We start from the raw sequence: 15,350 nt of genomic DNA on the forward strand, positions 1-15,350 counted from the left end.
AAAAAATAAGTCGAGCGTTTAATAAAATCAATAAAAAATCTTTCAATTAATACCATCGAAGTTCATACTCGTGTCATTTTGGATATAGCATAAGAATGTGTAGGACGATGAAGAGTCCAATTTTATTGGTATAATATTGATAACATTTAGAAACATTACACTATTACCGTAAATCCAACGGACGGATTAAGTGGGATAACACGATCACAACAATACATCAGACACATTATTATTGTTATTAATACAAATACTGTGAGCTCAAGAACATATCATAGTGAAGAGTGAGGTCAATAGGGACTTCAAGCGAGTTCTTTAAGAACAAAGAATGAAATGGCAACACCCACATAGGCAATCAACATGGATGGAAACGATTTGAGTGCATTAGAATTGTCAGGGCTCGGGGCAGGGCCGGGAGTGCACACGTGTGCAGAAGCGGCTAAGATCGAGCAAGTAAACCAGATGAAAAAAATGGCAACAACCCTTGGGATCGCCATGTTTCGTGTTTATTATGTCTTCTTAAAGTAGCTTTGATGTTTAAGAGTGATTTATTAATATATATATATATATATATATATATATATATATCTGCCTTTATATAGGCAGAGGCAGAGCCCCTAGCTCTAGTATTTTTATTGACAGGGAAATCCACCTGTCTCTGCCCGCCAGAAGGCTAAACCTATGAATCTCTTCTTGTCCTTTTGGATACTTTACAAGCATTTGATCCAAATGTAAGCAAACAGAGTAGATGAAAATACCAAAGATTCAAAGAACAAGTACTGGCACCTTCCGTTGTTGCTTTGTGATAACAATGATAAATGCTTTGATATCTGCATTGGAATATGTCATGTGGAATTTTTCTTTTTTCTTTTTTCTAATTAGTTGTTCTTCAAAACGGGCAAGATTTGAATAACATCTTTTCTATGCAGGTGATCAACAGGATTTTGGTACATCAAATCACATGAATTTCAGGCTGAGTTTTCAATTCCTGCTTTGTGCACAGACTAAGATGAGTTGTTAATTTGATTAAGCTATTATTGCCTTTCGAGTACTGAAACCTATATATATCATTTTTTGTGCACTTAACACATCAAAAGAAAAATGGCCAATCGAATAAGTGTAACCTCGTGGCCAAAATTGCCACCAAAAGACAAAAAAAAAAAAAAAAATATTATCGAGTCAGTGTCAATAGAATAAGTCTATAAGTTGTGTACACATTGTGCAATCCTAAGAGACGGGCATTGACAAGCCGTAGCCCTCTTATTTATTAATTTATTACGGTCCATTGTCATTGAAATTTCTGCATTTTGTTTTGGTTACACTCCCAATCCCTCTCTGACCCTCACATTATGATATACTTCATCAAGCATTGCAAGTGGGGGCAATTTCTCCCATGGTGCACCAGGTACTGGAGCCTGCCACAGTGCCATGAGTCTTAAAGATTCCAATTAATGCAGGATGACAGCTGACTTGTTCAAAGGGTAGGTTTACTTGTTCAAAGAGTAAGTTTACTAACTCTATACTTCTTCTGTTAAGACAAAATTCCATACAATAGATCTGAGGAAAAATAAGAGATATATTAATATCTGCAATATGAAACGGAAAATTTAGTGGACACACTACAGAACAAGTCCTAGCTTAACCCAATACGCCCAACTAATTGCTTCATGACTCAGTAGAAAGGACACAGGAAAACCATTTATTTTCAGGACACAGTAAGAATAAGAGATATATTCTTACTACACAGACTTAATTAGGTAATAGAAACATCAAGTAATGTAGGCCAATTTCAAGGGCACTTGTATTTGTTGCCGTGAGTGGTCATATCGGTGTAGCACTTGCCACATTTCTCCCTGTTACCAAATGTTCCTGGTGGAACGCACTTGCAGCGGTCACAGCATGTCATGCAAGCTCTCATGCAGACTCTCTTCCTTGAATGTAATTGGCATCTCCGATCACATTGGGGAATGCAATCTGTGCATATCAACAATATTAACACACATTACCAAACAAGAAACACAAAAGGCATGTTCGTAAAAGTTTATGTTGAACTTTCTGTACAAATGAAAAGATATATTTACCCTTCTTTGAAGTCACTGGGGGCAGTGGTGCTGGTGCAGCAGGGGGTGACTTGACAGGGGGCACCGGAGCAGGCGGATTAACTGGAGGCGCCGGAGCAGGTGCCATTGGTGGAGGTGCGTAAGTGGGTGCCTTTGGTGCTGGTGGAGGAGTAAGAGCTGGTGCCTTTGGTGGAGGAGTAAGAGCTGGCGACTTTGGTGGAGGAGTAAGAGCTGGCGACTTTGGTGGAGGAGTAAGAGCTGGTGCCTTTGCTGGAGGAGTAAGAGCTGGTGCCTTTGGTGCTGGTGGCGACTTTGGTGGAGGAGTAAGAGCTGGCGACTTTGGTGGAGGAGTAAGAGCTGGCGACTTTGGTGGAGGAGTAAGAGCTGGTGCCTTTGGTGGAGGTGCAAAAGTGGGTGCACTTGGGGGAGTAAGAGATGGTGCCTTCACTGGAGCTTTCGCAGGAGCTGGTGCTGGTGGTGGGACTATGACAGAAATAGCCTACACCAAATTGCAAAGTACACATTTATTACCAAGTTAATTTTGGTAAGAAACAGTCACAAATCAATCACAGATCAAACAAGTATGTGGATTGGATCTCGTTATTAGGCTGTCTAAATTCATAGCAGAAGGAGTTGCTAGATCTAAATGCCTCACAGAATGCGACACTTGAGAATTGTATGTAAAATGGCTAACAAAAAACTTCAAAAACGTGTCATCTAATTCTCTAAACTTGAGCTACACTAGTGCTTATCCAAATGTGAAGAAATACTGTGCATCAATAGAAAAGTTTTTTATACTTCTCTCTCCTTTCTTTCTGTTTTTTTATTCATTTTTCTCTTTCAAAGAGAATATGTATTTGAAAAATAAAATAAAATAAAATAAATAGATAATCTAATGTACAGTGAATTTGAAAAGTCATTAACTGAAATATAAAATGTGATTAGCTATTTTAAATAACAAAATATATATATATATATATATATATATATATATATATATATATATATATATAGAGAGAGAGAGAGAGAGAGAGAGCCTCCAGAGTGAATTCTCTGAGCTGCGTTGAGCAAATAGGCAGCAGCCTCTTTCTCTTAGGCTCCCCAAATGGAGTTCTTATGTAAAACGAGATATAGCTAAAAGGTAACAAGAAGCAAGCAGGAATATAAACTTAGGGTACCCAAATAAGCATATAGAGAACCTATTAAACCAAAAACTAATAAAGAGAAAATAAGGACAAAAAGAGAAATGATAAAAAAAGAAAATTAGTACAAATTGTCTTGACAATACCTTTGAGTTGAGTTCCTGTTCATTAGATGAAACCTACAAAAAAAGAGACAAGGATGTCTAAATTAAGACAGCAAATAGACAGATTGAGTCAGTGTGTGTGTGGGAGGGAGAGAGAGAGAGAGAGGCATACTCTTGTGGACACTGCAAGAAGAGTGGTGAGGAGAAAGAGCAAAGCTTTGAAAGCCATCATAATAGAAGAGAACCAGAAAGAAGCCAAGAGAATATGAAAAGGTAGTCAGTACTCAATGTTGGTTCAAGGCAGAAGAAGCAACTGTGGTATAAATAGGGCTCAAAGCGTTGAAAGAGAAATATCTACAAGCTGCCAAGCTGGCTTCCGATTATTCAATCAAACTGTGCATGCCAGCTTCACCAGATCACTGTGACACAAGTTATGGCTTCATGTCAGAAAGTTTATATGTGATATATATTTTTTTTTTTCTTTTTTTGTGGAAATTGCTGTCCAGAAGGTCTGGCGAAGTTAAGAGCTTGACCCACGTGCCCCAAGGACTGTGTCTGCTAAAGTAGCATATCTATCTATATCTCACCAGGGTTTTGTGAATTAATTTATTAACCAGAACACGAGGTCTGTCTTTTGAAACTTGGAACCAAAGCTACGTCTCATACTCATAGATTACAGACTAATATGTTGATGCTCTGACCTTCCTTCCCGTGTAGGTGGATTGCCTGCTTCAAGTAATCCAGATTATAACTCCTCGCTACATTTGGTAACATAATATCCTTGACCATATCCAGAGCTTTGCACATGACATGACAACGTATGGTGGGAGGCACATGTGAATGATCCTTGGCTGGCACCTCACTAGATATTGTACAAATGGAGTTCAAAGTAGGAATAAGGAGTGTTATTCTAATTTTTTTTTTTAAAAAAAAAGTTAGTTTTTAAAATGATGTGTCACTATCTTATAAGATTTATTATTTTGAAAAGTGAGTCACCAACTCATGAGATGGTGACACATCATTTGAGAACTAATTTTTGAAAAAAAAATTTAAGATATTTAGCATTTCTCAAATTGGAATACCCAGTGGATAATGTTTTTAGGTAACTGTACCAAAGATCTAATTGATCTCAATTAGGATTTGCAACTTAAAAGAATACGATAGAAATGTCGGGTTTAAATTGTGTTGAAAAATGTTAATCAAACTCAATAGACCCAAAAGGCAAATGTACTAACAATAAGCACTCTTACTTGGATTTAAGCACGTGGCTATCCAGTTGTTTCCTCTCAAGAACAAACGAATCTAAATCTCCAAATACAATTATATTTTTAACAAATCTCTAGAAACCCTATGAATATTACAACTGGCCAACAGTCATACCAAAAGGTGTTTTCACGAGTTCCGTCGAAGGTATCCAATGCGCAGGCAAATTAAGTACCCCCACCCCCACCCCACCCCACCCCACCGATACCTTTTTTGTTTTTTGTTTTTTAACTCCAAGTAGCAAATAATCTTAGTAAATCTGAATGGGGCCCCTAGGCCCTAACTGACATGTTGCATGTGATTTTCGCTTGGTGTCAGGTCTTGAAGTTTTTGTACAAATTACGCGTAAGTGATTTACCCATAAAAACCAAAAGTGAGTGTCAAATGGAAGCGCAAATGATTGGTTTATGCAAATATATGTATATAACGAAGCATGGAGAAGCTAATATGCAGGGCTAAAAATTTCAGTCCCCATTAATTCTTTGCGTCTGAAATTTTTATGGTCATATAGCTGTTCCGTGCATGCATCCTGGAGGCACCGTGCAGCTGCAGTAGCAGGGGTTGTGCATGAATTGAGTGCTGGGCTAATTTGGCCCACCTATTAACATACAATGATACAAACTAGTACTATGAACATTATTGTTGTCTCTGTCCGTGTGCCAGGATATCTGTATTTCTGTCTATTGGGATTAGGTAATGTCATGCTAGTATATGGGAATCTGGAGTAATTGTTATCCAGATAGATTAGAGACTGGAAACAAGTTCAATTCTGCCTGACTGCCTCCTCAGATAGCCGATTAGGTGCTTTACAGCGAGATATTTTAAAATTTTTGATTAAAAATAAATAAATAAAGTTGTTGAATGCCGAATGGCTTCCACAAAAACAGAGCCGCATAAGGCCCTAAATGCAGGGACACATCAAGAGGTGACTGCCATCTCTTCCGCGAACAGCCCAAACCTTGAGCCCAGAGCCTCAGCCTTGCACTGTAAATTCAATGCAGTTTCTGAATTTGGGGTATGCTATAGGATAGGACAAGGTTATCCAGCAATTTTTAGACAAATCTCAATCTAAAGGTACTTATGGCTATATTTAAAGCTTGGATTGTCAGCTTAAAGCTTGACAAGCTGGTACCTGTGCTGTCTATGTGAGTTTCTCGAGGTGGACCTATTTATCAATTACAAAAGGATTGAGGTATCGACTGTGCCTAAATTAGACTACAACTGGCCTGCAATCATCTCTCAGTTTTGCCCTAAAATCACCCCTTGGTATACAGGTATCGACTGTGCACGATTTACATGTTACCATCAGCTTGTCAAGATATAACCTGCCATTTTTCATTCAATCGGTTAGCTAAGGTTTGGGTTACATTTTCATACAAAGACTTAGTTCTATGCTTAAATTTATTTATTCTTGCTTTCTATTTACAGAACCCCATATAAATTCATGCACTAGTATGGGCCATTTCATAGATTACTAAGTGTGTCTTACAAGCATGAGAGCTCAAGAGAACAAGAGGCAAATATGATAGTTACTTGACCTTGTTTCTACAATGGAAGTCAGTTTTCTGAAGAAAATTTTTTATCTTTAGAATTCTACTGATGCACCTGCTTCCTAATTGCTAGACAAACAATGTGCGAAAAAGGTCACCTGATTTCTCTCAAGATAGGACCTCAACAAATCTCTGAAACAAGCTTTGCTGTCATGATCTGAAATCAACTTGTTTATGGAGCCAGCTGTTCAGCCATCAAGGACCTGTTTGCAATTGAAACACCAGGGCCTAAGACAACTGTTTTTGCTTTTCTTCATTTTCCCCCCCTCTACTACACACAAGCAATTCATCCTAAGATAAACCATGGTCTCACTCGGTACGCACATGGCTCGCTGCACTGAAAATGGAACCCTGAAAACATGATGGCCAGTAACAAACCAAAAAACTTCCATGATTCATCTTTATTACCTAGAAAACATCACAATCACTGCATAACAAAATTCACTAACTCGAATATTGAAAATGATCTTGGTCAAGTGATACCATTTAACATCTTTTGAGAAATAAAATGATTTCACCAGCAGCACCATCTAAGAACTAACAATAATCAGTTCAGTACAGTTCTGATCAGATGCCTACATACCAAGATTCTAAGGAAATAGTGCTCAAGAATAAATTGCTCCTTTATGAGTTTTGTAATTTTTTTTTGTTGTCCTTTTTACAAAATCCGCAAATAAGTTCTAGGCAAGGAAACCCTCTTCATCTTCAAAACTCAAATTCAAAGTTTGCAGCTTGAAGCCTGAACCTTGTATGGTCTCAACCAAACCAGAAGCCACTGCTGTAGCTTGTACTGTTGTTTGTTTTGTCAACTAAACATGAGAACAAAAAAAAAAAAAAAAATCATTATCTATCAATGTCTCTTTCTGAAGAATGAAAGGAAATTTTGATCAAGAACATTGAGATGAAATAGCGAATGAAATGTATCACCAGTATGGAAAACCATTCTCAATCAACGAACCCTGAACTTCTAGGCAGCCCATCAGAATTAATAGAAGCTGATCTACAGGATTAAATTTAAAATTTGACAATTTTGGAATTTAAGCAACTAGTGCATACACACCTGAACACTCGCAATACCCTCAACAACTTGAACCTTTAAATTAGTAATACCCTCTGTTTCCTACAAAAGAAAAGATTTATGAGCAATGGTGGGAATCAACATGTGAATAACAATTTACCAATATATTGCAATTTATCTACAGTATATCCATAGGAGAAAGATGGTAATTCAAAAAGATATGGCCCCAGCTACCCAAACAACACCAAGTAAAAATTCAGCGCCTAAAAAGAGAGAGAGAAAGAAATAAACTTCTACTCAACACTAGCTAGAAAATTAAAAAAATCACAACGGATATTGACCATATAGTTCTCTACGCCCTAGGCCCCCTTACCTTTTGCCCCTTTGATCTTGATCGTCCCATTTCAATAAGATACTATATTTAATTTCACCATTTATGATATCTATATTTTGGACTAAACATCAACTACCGAATTTGTCTGGACTATGTTGAATTAAAAGCTACAGGCACATTAAATCCCATCACAATCGACTTTTTACCTAAATTTGAAGCAGCTGAGGTTTGAGCTTAAATGCAAAAAAATAATAATAAATGTTAGGTTACATTTCAAAGTCCAACTTGCATTATCTCGAAACAATTGAGCTAGATACAAACTGAATTGGACCAATCACCTGCTTGTCCTCTCTTTAACACTGCGATTCTCATCTCTTACCAAATGATTTTGTTGAATTGCATAAAATTGATAAAACAAAAGACTTGATTCTTCCAATACCATGACACAACAATATTTGTTGGAGTATACACATATCAGGGTGAACTATTAAACCTCACATCGAGTAATAGTCACAAATTAAGTGGTTGATATGGCATAACAAAGCACAAATCTATGGGGCCTAAACTTTTGGGTTAAGTTGGTGTCCAATATGTTATATCAAGTCTCATTAGGACTTAGGAGGCTCTCCACGTTTTATCACCCTAACAGCCTAACAAGTATCAAAGCTAATGATTCCACAGAATAGTGTCGAAAACAATGGCTGTGCTAATGTGGTAAACTCAGGTTTTTGGATCGGGTGCAATTAGCTGCCCATACGAGAGGGCAGGTAGATCCTGCACCTACCCGGACAGGTGCAGGCCCACCTTCCCTCTCACATTAGCTGCCCTGGCCCCGGGCAACTACTACTTAGTTGCCCTCCAACCCGGTCCAATAACCCCCATGGGGTGTATGATTTTTTTAGCCCTCACACCAGCAGGTCACAACAATATCATCTCCGTCAATGGAACTCAAAATGACATTGCAACGCATATCAAAGAGTTACTTAAAATAAGAGAACATATGGGTTTACCTCCAAGGCTTTGGTCACATTAGGAATACCTGCTTCGTTCATTGTTCCCTCTGCCTTCAAATAATAATAAAAAAAAAAAAAACGTAAAAGGCAGACCATTAGTTGTATTACTATAAACCAATTCCAAAGGAAGGCCTTCTCATATAAATGGGGTAGAATAAGAAACTGGAATAATGAAACAAGTGCTTAGGTGATTCCAGAATTTATCAAATGGCCCCAAAAAAATGAAAATTTTTTATGCGCCACCTAATTTGCCTAATTGCCACATTAGACACATAAATAATTACAATTACCTGAAAGAACATGGTAAGAATGTCAGAGGGCGAAACGGGTACCGAAACGGGCGGTTGCTCCGACGAAGAAGACAACGATGCTTCTTCTTCTTGTACTGTTTCTTGTTCCTCTGGAATTATCGGGGTTTCTTCTTCCACCGACCGCGCCACGATTCTCAGAAGCTGCTCCTTCTTCTTATTCTCGTTCACTTCGAGCGTGAAATGGTTGAAGGAGTTCGAAACGCCATGGGTACGGAGGTGGAGGTTTCGAAACGGGAAACTCAGAAAAGGACCGGGAACGGATGTACGGTGATTAGGAGGGATGCGAATTAAGGGAGCCGAGCATGTGACTGTTGCCATTCTTGTTCCCTGACCTCTGAGCACTGTATGCGAGTGAGAGAGAGAGAGGGGTTTTAGCTTTGAAGTGGAGCTTCGCTCCCTATCCAAATCCAAATCCACTTCAGCGTTCTTTTTACTCTTTCAGTATTCAGAAACTATCAGAGCCGTCAGATTTCTCTTCTTCGTCATCATCGGATTTCTTCGTGAAGATCAGGGGCCCAACAATTTGGTGGGCTTTTGGCTCTGTTTGGTTGGACCGTATTATTCAACTTGGGATAATATGAAGCCAGTCTATTAGATCCTGGTGCAACTCCGTCAACCCGCGTAGAGAAAGGCTGTGAAATTCAATACCCCGAATAATAGCCTTGGGTGCAAAATTCCCCCACAACCCTCTCTCTCTCTCTCTCTCTCTCTCTAGAGTGTAATTGTATTATTTGGCGACGCTTATCAAATCATTTTCAAAAAAAAATTGGTTTCCAAATTAACCTATGAATTGGTGACACATTTTACAAATAATAAATCTCATATTTCACTTGTTAAACCTCATTTGTCAAAGAAGAATTTGAGCGTGCAAGCAAAAGAAAGTATCTGAATATTAATTTAGAGCTTAAGCTTTTGGACAACCTGTGATTTATCAATCCGTCCATTTGGCATTGCTTTGGGTTTGGATTTGGCACCACATTGGGAATTAGAATGCCCAATCGATGCCAATTCCAGACAGCCAAAGGCAGCCCTAAGAATTTATGAGCTAAATTAGCAGACCAAGACATTTCCTTGGGCTTTGATGTGGTTCATCAAAACATTAACTTTGTAATGGAGAATTGAACACATGCATTTGCAGACTTCAAAACCAGCGCTCTTGCCAATTTAACTCTAAAATTTAATCTGGCAAGGACAACAGCTAGACTAAAAGCTTGAATATAAAACATTGTAACTAGATTTTGGCCCCAAGGATAGTATGTCCAAGCAAGTCAGTGAACAATGTTTTGGGCAACCAAGAAATAGTTGCAGCTACTACCTATAACATTTGAGCTACTTCTTCCTGCAATCCTCTACAACTTGTCCATCTGCATGAGCATAAGAGTCAGTGACTTTTGCTGAAACAAATATATAAAATACCACAAAACAAGAGAGCATTAAAATTTCAGTAGAGTGCAAAAGGCCCTCACCCTTGAGATGTATAGCTAGGTTTGCTTGAGCATCAGCTTCAGAGTTTAATTCCTTGAAAATGAACAAGAACCTTATTTGGATTTGGCAAAAGTTCTTATAGTAAACAAGAATGATGTTTACAAACAACCGTATTCAAGAATCAAAACAATAAGAGTTGCTTCAATACAAACAGCGTACCCATTGATACAATGCTAGCATGACTATGGCTTGCCACTGCTTATGTTAAAGAAGTCTACTATCAAAAACAAAAACAAATCTAATGGCTCACCAAATAGTGTTTAATATGTCCTCAGGTACCATATAGCATAAGGGTGATGTGCATGAGTAGATTACCAAACAAAAACTAACACTCTTGTCCCCCCAATAGATGATATTTCATGTTTGGGCTATCCCAAAATAAATGAAAGTTTTTTTAAAATGAAAGCATTTATCCATCTAACTTTCATATTATCCTTAAATTTGAACCATCTTTTTTTTAAAAAAAAAAAAAAAAAAATTAGTCCACCCTTTTCCAAAATTTAACCCATTTTCCTTGGTCCTATCTATGGGCATTTTAATAGTGTTTGTTTCATTAGAATGTGTATCATTTGTAAATTTTCATTTTTTGTGGAGCAGCGGGAGTAATAGCTTTCTAAAAAATATCATATAGATAGTGCAGAATTTTAAGGAAACAAGTAATCATTTTGCATGTACCCTAACAATATGATTGATCTGGAATGACACAAACTTATCCTTGAGCTCCTTGGCCTCTTTACACAAGTCAGCCATATTCTGGTTTTTGGTTTTCCAAAGTCCCTGAATCTGTAAATGAGGAGGTCTCATAAAAATGAATATTAAACAATCGACATATCAAAAGACAGAATAGAAACAAGGAAAGCCATTGGGTGAAAGGTAAAGCAATGAAGTAAAACATGTAATTTGCTATCAGAACCTCTAAGGCTATACAGTAGCCTTGATATCATGGAAGCATCCACACTATGACCAATCCCACAGCTCTTGAAAACCTCAGGTATCACATCAGAATAGTGCAGACTAGGTAGACCAATGGATTAAAATAAGATAAATACAACAACAATCATGTCACATTACTACCCTTGATATGTATCTTCCTTATATTCAGTATATGCACATTAAATGCATTATATGGAAATTGTACATTCATATACAGGCAACAGTTTTATTCAAGCCCAATATGAAGCGATGGACTTCTCACGAGGATGTAAATGATAAAATGAAAAGGAAGTAACGAAGTCACGTATAAAGTACATCAAAGGCATATAAAGGCACCAATAAGTTGTAAATCAGAGTTGGGTATTTGGGTGTGGTGCCACCAGGGGACGGGATGGTAGTAGCATTTCTTCTTGTATGATTCCTGATTTGAACTGCTTCTTCACCTTTTGTTTTGTAATGCCCACCCACCCCCCCCCCCCCCTTTTTTTTTTTGTAATCACTATCTGCCTTCATTTTTACATGCTCTCTCTCTCTCTCTCTCTCTCTCTCCTTCTAATGGCAACATGTTCAAAATTGTAGATATAAGATATGTAGATAAAAGATGAAGATTATTAAAAAAAAAAAGAAGAAGAAGAAGACAAACCTGCATACAAACAAGTTTAGAGTCTCCCCGGACGCGAATGTGTTTATATCCTTTCTTAAGGGCATGCTTCAAACCTAAAATTACAGCTCGATATTCAGCAACATTATTTGTTGCAATGCCCACCCCTTCACTCAATCGGCAGACCTACCAAGCCTCGAGGTTAGAAAGAGCTACATTTTGCAAAAGGACACAGAAACCTAAAACCAACAGATATTTTTCAGTTAACTGCATACCATACTTCCATCTTCAGCACACAGCACAGCTCCTGCACCAGCTTGTCCAGGATTTCCTTTTGAAGCACCATCAAACTCCAGAGAACAGGAACTCTGAGCATAAAGATGGACGAGTTCATTCAGCTCTACGCATTTTGGCTTGACAAAAGCCACAAGCCAACATAAATAAATATCAAGTTCATAAGCAGTGGAGCATTTATTCCATGCAGACACCTTGCTCATCTTTTCTTGGCATGTGTCTAGACACCAATTTGGACACTAATAAAGTGCAATCACTTCATTTTACTTCAATAAAGTGCTGAACAACAAGATTACTTATTTAAAAAAATGAGTAAATTACACTTGGCCTCCTCAAACTACTACTGCAACTACATCCTCCCCCAGCATAACAGAGACTTTGCTTCAGTTTTTTTTAATCATTATTTACTAACACATTTTGGTAGTTTATAGGTCCGAGTTGCAATGAGTCATAATTTGAAAGTACAAGTGTAATTATCAAAAAAGAAAAAGAAAAAAGGGGGAATGGTAAGTGCAATTGGATTGGTAATTTGAGAGGGCGAAGTGCAATTTAAACAAAACCTTGTACTTCCATTACATATTTGTAACCACTAGAATGAAAGGAATACGCTCAAAGAACTAATGGAATGGATACAAAATTAACACATGTTATATGAATGCAAGTGAATTCACGGACATGGATACTTTTGAGATTAAATGCACAATCATGTATGCACATAAATAATTAAATAGTAGTATTGGTTGTGGTCTTAGTACATGAGCAGTAGATATCAGGTCAGCAGCTTACACAACTGGAAGAAATTGTATGACTTTCATTGCAACTATCTGATTTGAAATGTTTCTTCTGAGGATTTGTCAAAAGAGAAGTTGATCCAGCCACCTGTGGAACAAAGTCATACAAAGTGATTACTAACTACCACAACATAATCAAGTCATTCCATATTCCCTCAAAGATGCTATATGCAAAATAATAGCTTATAACAGTGAGATTTTATTATGGGGTATGCTATAATCTATGCGCCAATTTCTTTTAGTTCCAAAATTGTCTCTGATCAACTCTTATAAAATAAAAAATAAAAAAATAAAAAAAATTATGTCTTGGATAAACCAACTTTCTCCTATATAAACCACAGGTAATGTCTTTTAACTTACAATGTTATGTGAATGAAGAACTTCTTGGGATCTCTTTGGAGGAGAATCCTTGTTAGCTGCTTTTAGTTTAGAAGAAGCTGGTTGCTGAAAGAAAAATAATATGATCAATCATACAATCAATAACTGAAGAGAAATTTCTCTATAATATCAAAAAGCTGATTTTGTTAACCACTTTTATTCTACACCATGGCAGAAAGGAATTAGAAGAGTTCTGATAACATGATACACAGACACCCAAGTGGTTCAATGTTTTTTCCTTATGCCCGCATGTCCCAGGGGCCTGGGGCATTACAGTTCCATATCAAACAAGAAAACAATACAATGGTCAACACTTCAAATTGGCCCTACAAGAAAATCAATAAAACATCATTTAATGTTGTTCCTTTGGCCAACGACTATAATGTCTATAAATGGTTCAGAAACACAGTTTGTCGCAATGTAGAAGAACACTCAAAATTTTGATAAAAATGAGTGCATCTCCACAAAATTTCAAGCCAACAATATCAAGCCGTTTGACACTCATGAAGTGGACTTCAACCAGCAGAAGAGCCTTGGCAGACACAGACCTACTAGTAAAAGAGACATAAAAAAAATAAAAAATAAAAATAAAAAAATAAAAAAGACCATAAATAATTTTCTGAAAGATTAAGGTGCTAAGTCAACAAACCTGATAAGGGCAAGCAACAAGTTCGCCTAACAGATCTTCTCTCACATCAACAGCACTGATAGAATAAGTAGCATTTTTAAGCCCATGTGAGGCAAAGTACTCCTCAGCCTCCTTAGGCAAACAATATCCTTTATACACACTTATTGAAGGATTGCACACCTATAAAGGAAAAGAAAGCTTATTTTCAAAGTCTGCAGCAACACAAATATGTGAGAATAAGGATTGTTTCATGCATCACTCTTAATGTTTTTTCCAATAGCTCAACCCGTCAAAAGAAGGAAATATCAAACTAAGTGACAATGAACTAGCTACAACAATGTTGTTATTGACAAAAACTGATATAACCATCCACAAAACACAGAATGGCTTTCAGTCATTCTTTATACCAAGGGTACAACCCAAAAGTCTCATAGCTGAGAAGTGAGAATCGCCTTACACAACCCAGCCTAGAGTTGAATTAACTTATTGAAACTTTATAACATAAACCATACTTGACCTGAAAATACAAAGAGAAACAGATGGGCGCTAGTACCAACCAGTGCAAACTAACCGTAATCTAACCCTTTTGAACAAGCAACCTAATTTACAGAATGACAGTTAAACAACGAAGCAAACGCATGCAAGAAGCCTCAGTGTTAAACACAATGCAGACCACAACCAAGCAATGTAACAAATAAAACCCTTTCGGGAATCCATAGCAACAAACTGTAAATTTATTCAAACAAATAAAACCCAGATGACCAAATTCAACTGGGCACGTACAGAGCTGACTAAAAGATAAGAAAAACCTAGAAAGAAATTGACGCATCACACAGATTACAGAGCTGCTTCAAACAAAGATAAACTGAAAAGGAATTAGATCATAAGGTTGAAAAAGATTACGGAAGATCCAGCTTGATCTTGGCAATCCCTCAAACTCTTGTAAATGCCAATGATATCTCCCTTCCGTACAACGTAATACGCGTCCTTCTCTTCCTCCATTTGTTGTCCGACTGACCAAAATCTTCACTGCAAAACGCAGAAGTAGCACCAAATATGAAGAAACCCCAATAAACATATAAAATTTCAATTTAGACAAACATTTTTATTTTCAATGATCCTTAGCTATATTCATGATGATCAATCAAGGTCACGAGAAAAAAAACCCTGAATTTTTTAAGAACGAAACACGGAAGCTAGTGCGAGATTATAATCAGGGCAAAAGAAATTTAGTCGAAAATCAGCTCCGTACCTTAGCAGATAAAGGTCGTGTTTTCTAATAAGAGACAGACCGAGAGGGGTAGTCACTGGTCGTTTTTTGAAGTGTGGTATGGCAGACTCAGAGAGATGGCGAGGTTGGTGAAGAAATGGTTTCTGGGCTTTGGCGGGAAAGCGAAGAGGCAAAAGCATGGTTCATGGGCCACTCACTCCAGAGTCCAGAGTCCAGA

General features: G+C 37.5%; 3 protein-coding genes across 4 annotated transcripts; all 3 read right to left on the reverse strand.

Moving 5' to 3' along the window:
• Positions 1 to 1,555: 1,555 nt before the first annotated feature.
• On the reverse strand, positions 1,556 to 3,692 carry LOC132181013 (uncharacterized). The gene is made up of 5 exons (XM_088516467.1): positions 3,476 to 3,692; positions 3,346 to 3,378; positions 2,478 to 2,556; positions 2,079 to 2,216; positions 1,556 to 1,971 (listed from the first exon to the last, which is right to left on the reverse strand). Exons 1-5 carry the CDS (start codon positions 3,533 to 3,535, stop codon positions 1,787 to 1,789), a joined length of 495 nt encoding a protein of 164 aa, XP_088372593.1. The 5' UTR covers positions 3,536 to 3,692; the 3' UTR covers positions 1,556 to 1,786.
• A 2,856-nt stretch (positions 3,693 to 6,548) lies between these two features.
• Positions 6,549 to 9,189, reverse strand: LOC132181133 (Heavy metal transport/detoxification superfamily protein). Its single transcript, XM_059594216.2, has 4 exons — positions 8,772 to 9,189; positions 8,479 to 8,532; positions 7,177 to 7,236; positions 6,549 to 6,925 (listed from the first exon to the last, which is right to left on the reverse strand). Exons 1-4 carry the CDS (start codon positions 9,108 to 9,110, stop codon positions 6,797 to 6,799), a joined length of 582 nt encoding a protein of 193 aa, XP_059450199.2. The 5' UTR covers positions 9,111 to 9,189; the 3' UTR covers positions 6,549 to 6,796.
• A 743-nt stretch (positions 9,190 to 9,932) lies between these two features.
• LOC132182793 (Polynucleotidyl transferase, ribonuclease H-like superfamily protein) lies at positions 9,933 to 15,283 on the reverse strand. 2 transcript variants are annotated; one of them, XM_059596137.2, is made up of 10 exons: positions 15,155 to 15,282; positions 14,806 to 14,931; positions 13,924 to 14,082; positions 13,257 to 13,340; positions 12,892 to 12,984; positions 12,087 to 12,179; positions 11,854 to 11,997; positions 10,953 to 11,060; positions 10,259 to 10,310; positions 9,933 to 10,156 (listed from the first exon to the last, which is right to left on the reverse strand). In XM_059596137.2, the coding sequence occupies exons 2-10, from the start codon at positions 14,902 to 14,904 to the stop codon at positions 10,122 to 10,124; spliced, it is 867 nt and encodes a 288-aa protein (XP_059452120.2). In that variant the 5' UTR covers positions 14,905 to 14,931; positions 15,155 to 15,282; the 3' UTR covers positions 9,933 to 10,121. The 2 variants fall into 2 exon arrangements, with proteins under 2 accessions (XP_059452120.2, XP_088372663.1); XM_088516537.1 differs by having other exon boundaries at positions 10,109 to 10,156; positions 10,987 to 11,060; positions 15,155 to 15,283.
• Between the last annotated feature and the right edge of the window lie 67 nt (positions 15,284 to 15,350).

This window comes from Corylus avellana, chromosome 5 (genome assembly GCF_965113065.1).
Source record: "Corylus avellana chromosome 5, dhCorAvel1.hap1.2, whole genome shotgun sequence".
Taxonomy (NCBI): Eukaryota; Viridiplantae; Streptophyta; class Magnoliopsida; order Fagales; family Betulaceae; genus Corylus; species Corylus avellana.

Coding starts and splice junctions, on each gene's coding strand:
- LOC132181013 (XM_088516467.1), bottom strand. CDS start 3,535: ATGATGGCTTTCAAAGCTTTGCTCTTTCTCCTCACCACTCTTCTTGCA. Junction 2,557..3,345: donor AACAGGAACTCAACTCAAAG/GTATTGTCAAGA, acceptor AATTTGGTGTAG/GCTATTTCTGTCATAGTCCC. Junction 2,217..2,477: donor ACCATCTCTTACTCCCCCAA/GTGCACCCACTT, acceptor CTCCTCCACCAG/CACCAAAGGCACCCACTTAC.
- LOC132182793 (XM_059596137.2), bottom strand. CDS start 14,904: ATGGAGGAAGAGAAGGACGCGTATTACGTTGTACGGAAGGGAGATATC. Junction 12,180..12,891: donor ATACAATTTCTTCCAGTTGT/GTAAGCTGCTGA, acceptor CTTTATGCTCAG/AGTTCCTGTTCTCTGGAGTT. Junction 10,157..10,258: donor CCTAGCTATACATCTCAAGG/GTGAGGGCCTTT, acceptor ATGCTCATGCAG/ATGGACAAGTTGTAGAGGAT.
- LOC132181133 (XM_059594216.2), bottom strand. CDS start 9,110: ATGGCAACAGTCACATGCTCGGCTCCCTTAATTCGCATCCCTCCTAAT. Junction 8,533..8,771: donor TTCTTACCATGTTCTTTCAG/GTAATTGTAATT, acceptor TATTATTTGAAG/GCAGAGGGAACAATGAACGA. Junction 7,237..8,478: donor ATGTGACCAAAGCCTTGGAG/GTAAACCCATAT, acceptor TTTCTTTTGTAG/GAAACAGAGGGTATTACTAA.